The following is a 12,929-nucleotide window of genomic DNA, read 5'->3' as shown; positions in this document are numbered from 1 at the left end:
ACATTAAATGAAACAGCATATAGATTTCAGAGATACAAAACAGCGTGCACGTAATCTGAAAGCACTGCAGAACAGATTGCTGTGCAGGTTTAAAAAAAACAATCTTTGCAAAGGGGCACAGAGCACACAAGGGCTTTTACACACCCTGGTGCCAAACGTGAACTCACTGCAGCTGCAACGCATGGAGCGCTGCTGAAGTGAAAGTGATCTCGTGGATCTCGGGTTGCACCCGAAGGTGTGCTGCAGTATTTACGAACCACAAAAACCACTTCATTCTTGAGTATACTGACTTTCAATGAGACTCAACCAGATTTTGAGAGATGAAGATAAAGCTCAGTCCACCTTTCACCCTTCATGGCAGAATACCTTCTGCGATTCTTTCATATTCAGAAACAGTGTTACCAGCTGGTATGTTCAGCAATACTCGTGTAAGTTCTCAGGCTCCTTCTAAAGTTCCTTAAATAGTTCTGCACGGTGCAGTAAGCCATCCTTCTGGTGGTTTTTTCAGTTATCAATTCAACTCTGCAGACCTGAAATGAGGCACAGGGAAGATAACTCAACCCAGAACTGCAGGCCACTGTTGCTGTGCAACTTTTTTTGTGGAGTTTGAAATAAAGCGATTACTAGGAATTATTGAAAGTATGAATTCTTAACACTTACTGTGATCAGCAACAACTTCATTAATAATTAAGCCCAGGGGTGTTTGAAAAATATATTTTTTTTAATCATAAAATCAGTACTAAAATTTGACAACAGATCGTCAAGGTTTCCCTACCTCTCTCTCTATAGTTTCTGTATTAATCAATTATAGTATAACCCTGTGGTGATATACTTTGCATAAATGGAAAGTTTGAGTTTTTTTTTTTTTACCTGAAATATATAGATTTTAATTGCACTTGACTATCATAAGGTCACAAACCTGGAATTTTCTTCTCACACAGGGTTCTTTTAGGGTCAGAGCTAAAAATGGGTCAAAGGGAGCTTTGTCAGAATGGTGAAGGAAAGGAAAGATGACAATCAACAGAGGGCTGCTGTGGGAGCGGAGCGTGAGATTTCACTGTTCCTCCACCTCAGGGAGACCCCCCCCCACTCTCCCCCCATCCTATCTGACTAGCAGACTCACTGCAGAATAATTACACACAGCAGTGGGTGTGCGAGGGAGTTTTTCACCTCTCCTTCCTTGCAAATTTCTCTTCAGTTTCATTACCGTAAATAAGTTCTATTTAAATGTTTTCAATAAACAGAACAAACAGACGATGTTTTTCTTTTCTTTTTCTTTTCGGGAAACCCCCTTCTGTTTCAGGTAAGGTGCGCGGCTTTCTGAGTAAATAAGCTTTTCATGTCCTCTCTCTCTCTCTTTCTTTCAGCAGTGCACAACCTATGTGTCACTCTCCTGCCTCAGGGATGTTCCATTTCTTTGGGGTTTTTACACACCACAAGAACAGAGCTTCAGTCTGTTAGTACCCTGGCCATGCCGGTCTCATCATATTTGATTAGTTTCTGTAAATTCCCTGTCAAAACTGCCTTTAATGTAACATTTCATCACCCATTCTAATATAATAACAAAACCAAGCAGCCCCTTCTCACAAGCCAGAAAAAAAACACAAAGGTGGTCTCTGACCTAGATAGTCACCGAAGGAACGTCTACAAGTTTAAACTTCATGACGTTTATAGAAAACTCTGGCATGCCACAGTATGTAGAGTACATACGTTAAGCTAATTCTTAAGTTAATCAAGTCTTTGGTGACACACATTTATTAACCAAATAAGGTAACGAAATGTTTAAATGATAAAAGAAAAACCCCCATAGTATTTTAATAAATGTTTAAAACTAAAATGTGCTATTTTAGGAGGGCTGTGCATTTTTAAATTGTTTAATCCACTGTGCACTACAGTAATTCAGTACTGTATGTTCAAATGAATGGCACACTGTTAAGGCAAAATATAAAAGATCACTGCAACTACTAAGTGAAGTCTACCTTGTCATTGAAAAAATGCACCAGATAGTATAAACAGTGAACAACTGGTTACACCAAAGGGTTAAACAAATAAATCTACGTTCATCACCTCAACAAAAAATAAAAACAACACTGTGCTTGTAGCTTTCTTTCTTTCTATTCAGTATATCTACATCTGCTTGCCTTAATAAAATAAAATAAAAAAAAAAACGTTTGGTGTCAGGTGTCTGATCGCTGTACTGTTCTGGGCTTTCAAAGGTAGCTTGGCTGACATCCTGTGGTTCACGGCTAGAACATTCAGGTATGTGTATTGTTTCAGTCTTACTAAGGCTGTTGCAGTGGCTCGCCCGAGAAGTGAGACGTGACCATAGCAGACAATCTCTTATAGAAGCCAGGGACTGAAAGTGCAAAGTGATTAAGCCCTCTCCAAAAATGACAGTAATATTAAAAGGAACAGTTAAACTGTGGTAAGCTTTAGCATTACTGAGGTACAGATTCATTTCTTGAGTCGATCTCGCTTTGCTGACTTCAGTAATGCATACATAAATGAGTTTCCTTACTGCTCTTTTAATACACCGATTCACTTTATATACATTTTGATGCAGGCTGAAAACACAACTACACACATGCTGAAAGTTTTCTCACTGATTAAAAATAAAAAACTTTTTATACAGTCATTAATCAAACAATCAGAAACAAAACAGCACCACATACACATATGATCTGCATTACATTAATTTCTAATTAAAATGCAGATTTTTCTATTTTTTGCAGTCAAGAAGATGAATTGCTTTTGTATTATTTCCCTCGCCAATGCCACACTTATCCATGGCCCAAATAAAATCTTCCAATTTAGCAAAAAAGGGTCACATACAAGCAGCAGACACAGGGGTGGTGCTGTGGGAGCGCTCTGAATAGGACATGCTCCCCAGTGCAGAGGTGTCAAGTCCATTGTCTTCCCCTAACGAGACAACAAATTAATGAGCATCAAAGAAAATGAATGGCTGTGAACCAAAAACACCCACACCCTCTGGATTTCTGTCTCATGACAAATGGGCAAGCTGTTCTCTAGAAATCTACAACACTCTGAAGTGTGACATGCAGTGGATGGATGCCTCCGCTAATGAACTCCCTGACCTTGTTTTTTTAATATGTTATTAGAACAAAAGGTTCTGAAGGGCCATTCTGAGTTGAGTGGGTGTTCTACAAGACACTGTGCTGCAGTACTATTGAAGCTGAGATATTTATTTTGCTTGACATGCGTATGCACAGTACAGTCCCCACCTTTGACAGTGTAAACGCAAGCAGGAAAATCCAGTTGCAATTGTTCAGGCTCCATGTGGACAGGTTAACACTGCCTGGATCAGTCACAGCTACTTAAGAAATGAGGATGAGAAGGCGTTTCCCATGTGGTACTTCTTTTTACCAGTTCCTACACCTTGTGCCTGTACATTTTCCATCCTTGACTCACACAAGACTTCAGAACTAAATTGGGAGCAGTTCTGGTGGATTTTCCCCATAGCAGTACTTGGCCTTGGGATCTCTGTAGGTATTTTCATGCTGAACACTCTGTTGGGAAAATATAATGCCTTATGAAGTTAAACGTTACAATCGAAGCAACTGTATTCAGTTCAGATCTGTGCATCATCTCTCAACAGCGGTTTGGTCATCTGAAAATAGGATCCTGCTCAGAATACAGACTTGTGGCTTCTGTGTATGAAGTATTACACCAGCAGATGCATACCTGGGAAGAGGTCCTACACTTGGCCAGACACAGTTCAAAATGGTCCTTGACGGCTGTGAAGAGATTCTGAAAGCCTTCTGCTGCTCGATTCAGGAAGCGCTCCAGGAGCTGTTGCTGAAGGGGGATTCAAAAGAGAAATATAAGCATTGTTCCACACCAAGGCAATGCAACACAACTGACAAACTCATAACAGCTCTTCAACCATCCTGATGAATACATAAGAGATCACTAACAACAATCAGAATTAGCCTCTGCTTCTTTCCCTTACTTCAATGCACACAATAACATCTTCGTTGCACCTTTGTCAATTTAACAGTGGAAATCCAGATGCTTCAGTACCTTGTCTGGCTGCAGACAGCAGGAAACGCAGTACTCATACACACCGCAGCACCCATTGGACAAGCAGCTCTTGCAGAGATACTGGCTGGTGCTGGGGTTATTGACATTGCAGCAGCCATTCACCAGCAGATCCTCCCTCTGACAGACAAAACCTGAAGACCGGCAACACACAAATTAAACAGACTCAAGATTGTTTTCACAGGACACTCATGGCTGGTTCCACACTCTGATTAGCATTGATCTTGGACTATTGGCTACCCCAAGATTAGTGAGATTCCACGTCTGCAAATCCAGCCCTGTCTTCTCTACGTGATATTTTCACCAGGGAACTCAGGGTCTATTCCTTTGCTGCTAGCAGAGGTCTGGCAGAGGCTTGCAAAAGGAATAATCAGAAGATTGTGGGTCATGGCAACAGACTTGACATGAAATAAAAAACCTCTTCTCTAACGCTCTCCCTGAAGAGGCAAAGGAACGCGCCCTCAGCTTCATCGCAAGTGGGGCTTACACCCTCCTGGCCTGGAGCCCTCATTTGATCACAGGTGCTATTCTTACCCAGCTCGTCTGTGAGGAGAACCTTGCCCTGGATAGAGTTCCTACATCGGTTGATTTGACGGCTGCTGTTTCCCAAGTTAAAGTTAACTTTCCAGTCGATGCGGTGGTCAGGGTCCCGGGCTTGCAGAAGGGTCCGGTCACGTACGGTCCTCTCCTCCTACCAAAAAACACAATCTTTCAAACAGGGTTCTGTACTCAGGCTGACACATCAAGCCACAACCTAACACTACAACCTAAGAGAATGATGCCGTTCTGTGATCTCTGCTGCTGTGTAAACACACATCTTCAGTCTGCGTTGCTTTCCTGTAGACATTAAAGGCAGAACACTTCAAATTGGGAGCACTACCATACCAAGCATGGGCACAGCCTTTTGAATACAACAATACGCCTGCAACTGGTACCATGATGGTCATGAAGGAGTTGGCAAAACAATATGGAACATACAATACTCAGAACATTCATGTTTGTTTCATGCGCATGTATTTTTTAACTTGACAAAGCAAAGATCCTGCCGGCAGTTTTAGGTTACAAAAGAACCCCTTTTCAGTTTTGCACCACAGCACTGCTGGCCAGCTCTCGTGTACAATATTTAACTGATCAGTCACGCATTACATGAAAAAAAAAAAAAACTTTTGCATGACGCGTTACTATGTTGGACTTCGAGACCGATAAGAATCGATACCCAGCTATACATATCATACAAGGAACACATCCTTTGACTGCTTTTTTTTTGCTTCTTGAAAAACAAGGGGGCATATTCTGCAGCTGAACAAATGCCTATCCTGCGAGACGTGTACGGACAGTAATTTACTTGCCTGCTTGAGTGTGCTGGCCAGGAAGTAAATGAGGGACAGTCCAAAAACCACCCCGAGAACCCAGCGCTTCCTGAGAAGCTTGCGCACCACCATGGAGACGCTCTGCACCGTGACAGGCCGGGCGCTTCCTAAACTCGACTAACTGCTTTACTATCAATATTAAGAACAATAACTTCAATATGTTCTTCCACTATTTACAGAACGAATTGCAATGGGCACAACTAACCAGAATGAATTGATTAGAACTTCATGCAATATTCAAGCAACCCACGTCTACAGTGTAAGACCACGAGTATATTTTTATAACTCACTATAGCCTACTATTGAATTATTTACGATTTCGACAAATGACCATCGCATCGCTTTACAATAAACATGCCATGTTAATGTTACACCCCGTATTATAAAACAAAACAACAGTCTAGTTTTTTTAGGAGAAAAACGAATTGATACAAAAAAAATCTTCAATCCTCAAACATTACTCGTTCTTGTTGTTCTGCTAAAAGCACTTTGTTTACACGACTTCCCTTCTCAGCAATCGCCTTCCCTTTGAAAAAAACAAACATAATCCAACTCAGTATTGGTCTCACCCAGAGTCAGACGCTGATTGGTTGCTTGTGTATCCGGTTGTCCTCCTTCTCACTGCTGATTGGCTGTGTCTATTGCAGCTTTCTGACAGACCAGCTCTTGCAAGAAGAAAGGCGAAATCACGTGAGACGTTGCTGCAGCAATTTCTAGAGATAACATAGTTCAGGTATGGAGCAGGGAAGACAATGAACGACATGTTTCTCGTTTCCACTGCGTATAGCTTTTTGAAATGCACTTATGCGTATTAGTATTACAGCCAGGCACGATCTCTCGTCTGGATGCACGGTGGTGCTGGTTGTAGCATTATTGTTGAATGTGGTGAAAAATATAATAATGCAGAGATATAGCTACTTCTGTTTGAGAAAAATAATTAAGGTAATTGTTTTTGTAATTTTAATATATCTACCGCAGCCGACTCACCCGACATTCTTTATCGTGGGTTACTAGATAGAACAGCTGTTGCTGGTGTTATTGTATTTTGCATTGTGTGACTTGAACTAATTCTAGATTAATGTATGTATACCCGACCCATTCTGTAGGTGTTCAGAGTGCTTGACATTAGTTTACAATATTATTTAGTAATCATTATGTGTGTGTGCGTGTGTGCGCGTGAGTTTCCAGTCCTCTGTTGCTTGAGCCAACCCATTCTGGTATGGGCCAGAATCTTATTTGTGCTGCCAGCCGTCCATGTACAGCAAGACAGTTAATTTGTCCAAGAATGTGTTGTGATTTTGTACACGACAGATTAAACGCTATGTCTGTGTGTGTACACCAGTAACTCCTGATGCTCGACTTTACAGACAATGCAGAGGAGACACAGCAGCAACACTGATGGCGCGCCCCCTGAGAGGTACAGTACTGTTCACACACTTCTGGATTGGCTGTCTATTGCATGCTGCTTGTCAGTCCTGCTGGCATTAAATACTGCACCTGTACTTCCTTGTGTAGACAGCAGGTGCAACTCACCTTTCTAAGATTGCAGTATCCTTTTACAAAGGGGAACTTCCCATGCCCCCACGTGTAGCATATTGAGGAGAGGGGTGTCCAATTGGAGTGTATTGACATTGTTGTTATTGTGATAAATAGCTGTGTTTCTAGCTGTGTGGCCCTCTGATTTAGGACGAGGAGCCAGACGGTGGGCTCAGAAACAAGCCTGGATGAAGGAGGTGTTTTCGAGGGTCTCAAGCCAGAACCCCCCTCCACTCAGCAGCTCTTCTCTGGCCTGGTGGGCCTCCCCTCGGGAAACGTGTCGTCCGCTTCCTTCCAGGCAGCTGGTCTGGTCATGGGGTCCCCTCCGGTCTACATCCAGATGTCCTCTTCCTCCAGAGAGGAGGGCGCTCACCAGGCAGACAGTGCCCCCTACCAGCCACAGCACCACCACAACCACCACCACTTCCACCAGCCACCCCCTCACCGCTCCTCCCTACTGCACGCTGCTGCCCCGGATCGCCAGGGAAACGGGGAGGACGGACCAGAGGACCCGTCCACGCCCGCCCCAGCCCTGTCCGAGCTCCGAGCCGTCATCTCCTGGCTCCAGAAGGGCCTCCCCTTTATCCTCATCCTCCTGGTCAAGCTCTGCTTCCAGCACAAACTGGGTGAGCCACAGCCACAGCAGGCAGCTGTTCTCATGTATGCCTCGGTAATATAATGTGTTGTCTGAACACCCTCTGGCCCTTTGCTCACAGGTATCGCGGTGTGTATTGGGATGGCCAGCACGTTTGCCTGTGCGAATTCAACGCTCAAGCACCAGGTCTCCTTAAGGGCAAGTATATATTGTGAATGCGCGTCCCATGCTCACAGAGAGGTATAGGCTATGTGTCTATTAATTATTAAGAGTTAAGGCCTGGGTTGACTGTTGACTGGTGAGTTGTGCTAGTAATTGGAAGTTTGTTTTCTTTTCTCTATTACAGGAAAAGAGATCTGTGTTGGTCTCGTTCTGGATCGTGGCTTTCCTGGCTGGGAACACCTTTTATCTGTATTACACATTCAGCTCTGAAGAGCTGTACAACAGGTATATCACCAGAGACAATGACTGAAACAGCATGGAACTCAGTGCTGCCCCAGACACATTAATACTGGGGGCTTGTGAGACTTCATTGCATTATACAGTCAGGGCAAATTCCAAGCTGGCAATACTGATACAAACCGAGATTAATGGCTGTTCAGATTGGTGATGACTTAATACCACTCTTGCTTATTGTAGAGGGGGGAATAAATAAATTGATTATGTTTTCCTTCTTTTCATTAGTTTAAGAGCCATTTTACACTTCACCAAGTGGTCTGTCGTTGAAGTCTGTCATTTTTTAAAGTATACTGTAATCTGTCAAAGCTTATCGTTTGGGTCATACTCACTTGTCTTTTGAAAAGATAGAAAGAAAGAACCAGGAAAAACAACTGTAAATTGCCAAAAATGTTTCTTCTTTCTCACCTTGCATCATGTCTGTGTGTTTTATTTTTAATTTAGCATGTGTATTTTTTGGCGTTGTTTGTTTTCATTTTCCTTAGGTTACTTTTACATCTCTTCTGCTTGTCTAGCCATGTGAGTATTTATTTATTTATTTATTTATTTATTAATTAGTTTTTACATCTTGTTTTACATTAGCTCTTGTGTCACACGCTGTTAAAAATACCTTTTTTTGCATGACTTATAAATGACGTTCAGCTGCAGTGGTTCCTGTAATCGGACGTCCTCCCAGTCCGAAGCACCTGCTAAAACCACAGCCCCCAAATCTACTGTCCTTAGAGCAGAGCTCTCTGTTTTCTTCCCTCCTAGCCTGATCTTTGTGAAGCCCAATCTTGACGATGTAGATTTCTTCGATTTGATGTGGGTTGTGGGGATCACTGATTTTGTGCTCAAGTACTTTACGATGAGTCTGAAGTGCATTGTCCTCGTCTTGCCCCGAGTTCTCCTGGCTTTCAAATCCCGGGTAAGGAGGAGGGGGAGGGTCTATTCAGTCGATCTGAACAGCTCTGTATTTTTGCCTGGAAAAGTACAGGTTTGGTCCTAATTTAATATTTAAATGGTGCAAGTATTTAGATCATCCACTGTTCAATAGACTCCATTCTCTCCACACACATTCATCACTGTTGCCTATTAAAGCAAGACCATTGAGGGTTCTGTATGTGTGGTAAACAAACCCAGACACACACACTGACACACTGACACACTGACACTGACAAACCTACACACTGACACAGACACACACACACGCACACACAAGCTGACACTGACACAGAAACACACACATTTGCATTCCTATATTTGTGTGGACTTCTCATTGACTCTCACTATATTTTTATTTATTATTTCTAACTCCAGTCAGACAAAACTCCACACAGGGTGAAAGTCAACAACAAAGTCAATATTTTAACTTTTTTTTTTTTTTCTTTTTTTTTAAAGGCATATTTGGTTCTTAAAGGTGTTTTACAAAGTGGGGATGTCCCCACAGGGTTGTTTTTTCAGGAGTTACTGTCTTTTTGGGGACATTTTCTCAAATGTTGTCCACACATTGATAGTAATACCTGCCCCCACACACACACTGATATGCACGCACACACACACACACACACACACACACACACACACACACACACACACACACACACACACACACACACACAGAGACACTGACACACACACGGATGCCGACGCACACACACAGCAGCGTCCAATTGGAGTCTGTATGCTGAAACCATCTCAGATGCCTTTCAGATTGCGAACTCATAGCTCAGCATTTTTTTTTTTTTTTTTTTTTTTTATGGTTGGACTACAAGAACTAAACTGATGATTCAAACCACAAGGGAAAAGGGCATTGCAGCTCCCTGCAGCGCTGCGGTCGCTAGATGAATGCTAGCTCTCCCAGACACTTCAACGCATGTAGAGTTGGAATCAATACAAGCAACAGGAAGTTTACAACAGTTTCCCCTGGGGAACCTTCTCCAGCATGTGCCATACATCTAATGGGACTTGGGTCTAGGCATGGGATAGCACTCAGGAAAGCTTCTGTTAGAGCTCAGCCGTTCACACCCGGGTCGCCCCTCCTGGCGCAAGTCCAGAATTGGCTTTAAAAATCAGTGATGCAATCAGAATGGCTGCTCAGGGACAATAGGAAGATAAATTGCTGTCTTTTCAAGGCTTGTACCCGTTTCATTGTGGGCATGACTCCGAGGAAGGTGATTAATCCCTGTCGGGTAAATTACACAAAGCCATTTGGCTGAGCGAGCCACAGGGCCCCCTGCAGAAAGTCGCACAGTCAATATCCATCTTTATCTACACTTTACATACAGTTTAAATATGCTAACACTGTGTCAAGCTTTCAGCTCAATTCAGATTCAGCTGCCCATTGTCAAGGTCAGCTTCCGAGACAGTGGGCAGCAGATTAGCAAGCCATCGTCCCCAGTGAAGAGCTGGAAGATAGTGGTGTAAATGATATTGGTGGTGTTGTGTTTTGTCGTGCTGTTTTCCAGGGTAAGTTTTACCTGGTGATCGAGGAGCTGAGCCAGCTGTTTCGGGCTCTGGTTCCAATCCAGCTGTGGTACAAGTACATCATGGGAGGAGACGCCTCGAACAGCTACCTTCTCGGGGGGGTGCTTCTCATCCTGTACAGCCTGAGCAAGGCAAGGGCTGCTTAATGTACTTTACTGTATAGTCTATAAGCTCCATATACAGTACACAAGGTGGAGCGTGTACTGTGAAATCAGGGAGGTGCACCGCCAAGACAGACTCATTGCAACTGTGTGTGGGGCAAGCAGTTTTGTAGTGTCATGTATTTATTAAGAGCACACTTTAGGGAGAAGATGTTCTGTAGTGCAGAGTGCTAATGGTATCCTGGTATGGGTTCAGCTTTGAGCAGCTCTTGTTTCTTCTTGCTGTAGACCTTTGATGTATGTGGCCGTGTAGGAGCATTAAGAAAAGCTATGAAGATGCTGTGCATTTCTCAGGTAAGACTGCTATAGCAGGTACCTGTACCTGTTTCCCTAGTTGGAAATGTAAGCCAAGTTCAAACAATACGCTAAACTTACTGTAGCTTTACCCGGCAACTTCCTACTGTGTTGAAGTCTTCTATAGCTGTGGATGTGCCGTGATTGACACCTGCCAGCCCTTGTATTTGTGCTGCCTTGTTGCGGCAGGATCTGCAAGGTGATGGCATTCTATCAGTAATACCTGGCAAAAATAGCCTGTTACAGAGGTTCGTGTTTCTGGGGTTTGCCAAGAAAAACCAGCCTGCTTTGTTGTCTGCTGTGTTTCCTGACAGAGCTGCGGTGTCCGTGCCAGCAGCCAGCAGTGCAGTGAGGCGGGGGATGTGTGTGCGATCTGCCAGGCGGAGTTCAGGGATCCTGTGATGCTGATGTGCCAGGTAGGGAAGACGCTCACTCACCTGGTACTGCCACGGCAAACAGCTTGCAGTGAACAGGTGCAGCGGGCAGCAGACACTGGAATGATCTGGAGCAGAGGGAGTGGGGGCGTGCAGACTGAGCCAACATGCCCTGAAGTTTGTAGAAGTGCAAGAGTCTATTCTGCTGCATTATGTTTGATTTTAGAGTGCTTTAGATGTTCAACTTTGGGATTTCTTTATGGCAGGGATGTCCAATCACTTTCCTGGAGGGCTATTCCACTCCAGGTTTAACAAGTAACATTATATAATGAAGTACTTCAGGGTCTGGATGCAGGTTTAATTTGTTCAACACTTTAGAAAAGGGTTGGAACAAAACCCAGGAGTGGTAGGGCTATCTTTGGCCTCCCCTGCTTTACAGGGTTCCATTTTCTACCATTTTTCTTGAATACGTGAAAAGGACATTTAAATTAACCTGTGGTCGTATATATTTTTTTCTATTCAAGTGCTGAACTACTGCATAAATAATCCCGTGTGAACAACAAACAGACTCTGGTATAATGCCAAAGAATGAATACTGTTAATACTACAGTAATGCGTTATTTAATGGTTACGTCCTCTTGTCTTTCCCCCTCTCGCCTGGCTGTGTCCCAGCACGTGTTCTGTGACGAATGTGTGTGCCTGTGGTTTGACTGTGAGAGGACCTGTCCGTTGTGTCGCTCGGCTGTCATCGAGACCCTGCGCTACTGGAAGGATGGCACCACCTCGGCACACTTCCAGGTCTACTAGGAGCGGGACAGTTCTGCAGGGATGGGAAATCCTACAGCGTGCACTGTCATGCAGATCTGTGACGACCCCTGTGAAGTGCCCCACCCAGCCCGTTCCAGATGGTTGCCATGCTGAGGTGCTAGGGAGGCCACACCGCGGTTGATCCCTGGAGCCAGCGTTACACTTCAGCCATCAACGCCAGACCAATAGGAAAAGCACTCAAGGCTTGTCTATTACAGTGAAGCTACGCCCTGGTTGGTCCCCACCACTGCTGTCTCATTTTATCTGGGAGAAAGCAGAGTCCAATACTAGCAAGAAGTAAATAACAGCTACTGTCATGGAATAAAAATCATGACCACATACACAGTCCAGCGTTCCAATGCTTTTTTCAGACTCTGACAGGTCATTATCACACACACGTTAGTCAGTGGTCCTGAAGACTGACACCATGGCGATCCTTCTGGTCAGGCTTGTGGGGCATTAGCAGCGCTCTGAGAGGAAAATTAAAGCGAAACTAGGCTGATGTGCTCCTATACACTGAAGCTTCTGTACAATGAACCTTCATTCAAATGCTTTGATTTCTAGTAGCATTACTGGTTATTGGCTCCAATGCTACAGTCTCTGTTGTGTCTCTGATGTCAAACTGCTGTTAAATGCTCTGTGTTCTGCTCCACCATTGTAATGTATGCAGCATCTTGTTTTAGCTGCCTCTTAACACAGCTGCCTTAGGATTAAGTGTAAACATGTGGAAATTGGGAGTTAAACTATTTTCTTTGAATTTGTGTGCTTTTATTTATTATGACTGTAAAATAAACTTTTTTTTTTAAATCAA

At 43.6% G+C, this 12,929-nt stretch overlaps 2 protein-coding genes across 8 annotated transcripts in view; one reads left to right on the top strand and one right to left on the bottom strand.

Annotated features, from left to right (window-relative positions):
- Positions 1–5,990, bottom strand: part of spring1 (SREBF pathway regulator in golgi 1) — a 21,613-nt gene extending 15,623 nt beyond the window's left edge. For 2 of the 6 annotated variants that reach the window (XR_005947151.1, XR_005947153.1), the window contains exons 1-5: positions 5,409–5,501; positions 4,594–4,750; positions 4,042–4,193; positions 3,703–3,816; positions 3,243–3,527 (exon numbers count right to left, since the gene is read on the bottom strand). Coding sequence is in view for 3 of the 6 variants with exons in the window: in XM_041223585.1 (XP_041079519.1) it covers positions 3,444–3,527; positions 3,703–3,816; positions 4,042–4,193; positions 4,594–4,750; positions 5,409–5,501 (600 nt within the window). In the remaining 3 variants the exon portion in view is untranslated. Of the gene's footprint in view, positions 1–2,813; positions 3,528–3,702; positions 3,817–4,041; positions 4,194–4,593; positions 4,751–5,408; positions 5,502–5,890 lie in introns of those variants that run through there. The other 4 variants (XR_005947152.1, XM_041223585.1, XM_041223586.1 and 1 more) reach the window with 4 other exon arrangements.
- On the top strand, positions 5,610–12,929 carry rnft2 (ring finger protein, transmembrane 2). Of its 2 annotated transcripts, XM_041223578.1 has the most exons (11): positions 5,610–5,688; positions 6,077–6,162; positions 6,797–6,846; positions 7,116–7,591; positions 7,682–7,758; positions 7,907–8,007; positions 8,770–8,923; positions 10,464–10,613; positions 10,872–10,937; positions 11,252–11,353; positions 11,984–12,929. In XM_041223578.1, exons 3-11 carry the CDS (start codon positions 6,800–6,802, stop codon positions 12,116–12,118), a joined length of 1,308 nt encoding a protein of 435 aa, XP_041079512.1. In that variant the 5' UTR covers positions 5,610–5,688; positions 6,077–6,162; positions 6,797–6,799; the 3' UTR covers positions 12,119–12,929. The 2 variants fall into 2 exon arrangements, with proteins under 2 accessions (XP_041079512.1, XP_041079511.1); XM_041223577.1 differs by lacking the exons at positions 5,610–5,688; positions 6,077–6,162 and adding an exon at positions 6,169–6,371.

The sequence above is a fragment of the Polyodon spathula genome, chromosome 22 (assembly GCF_017654505.1).
Source record: "Polyodon spathula isolate WHYD16114869_AA chromosome 22, ASM1765450v1, whole genome shotgun sequence".
In the NCBI taxonomy this organism is placed as follows: domain Eukaryota; kingdom Metazoa; phylum Chordata; class Actinopteri; order Acipenseriformes; family Polyodontidae; genus Polyodon; species Polyodon spathula.
This window is presented reverse-complemented; position numbering and strand designations above follow the sequence as displayed.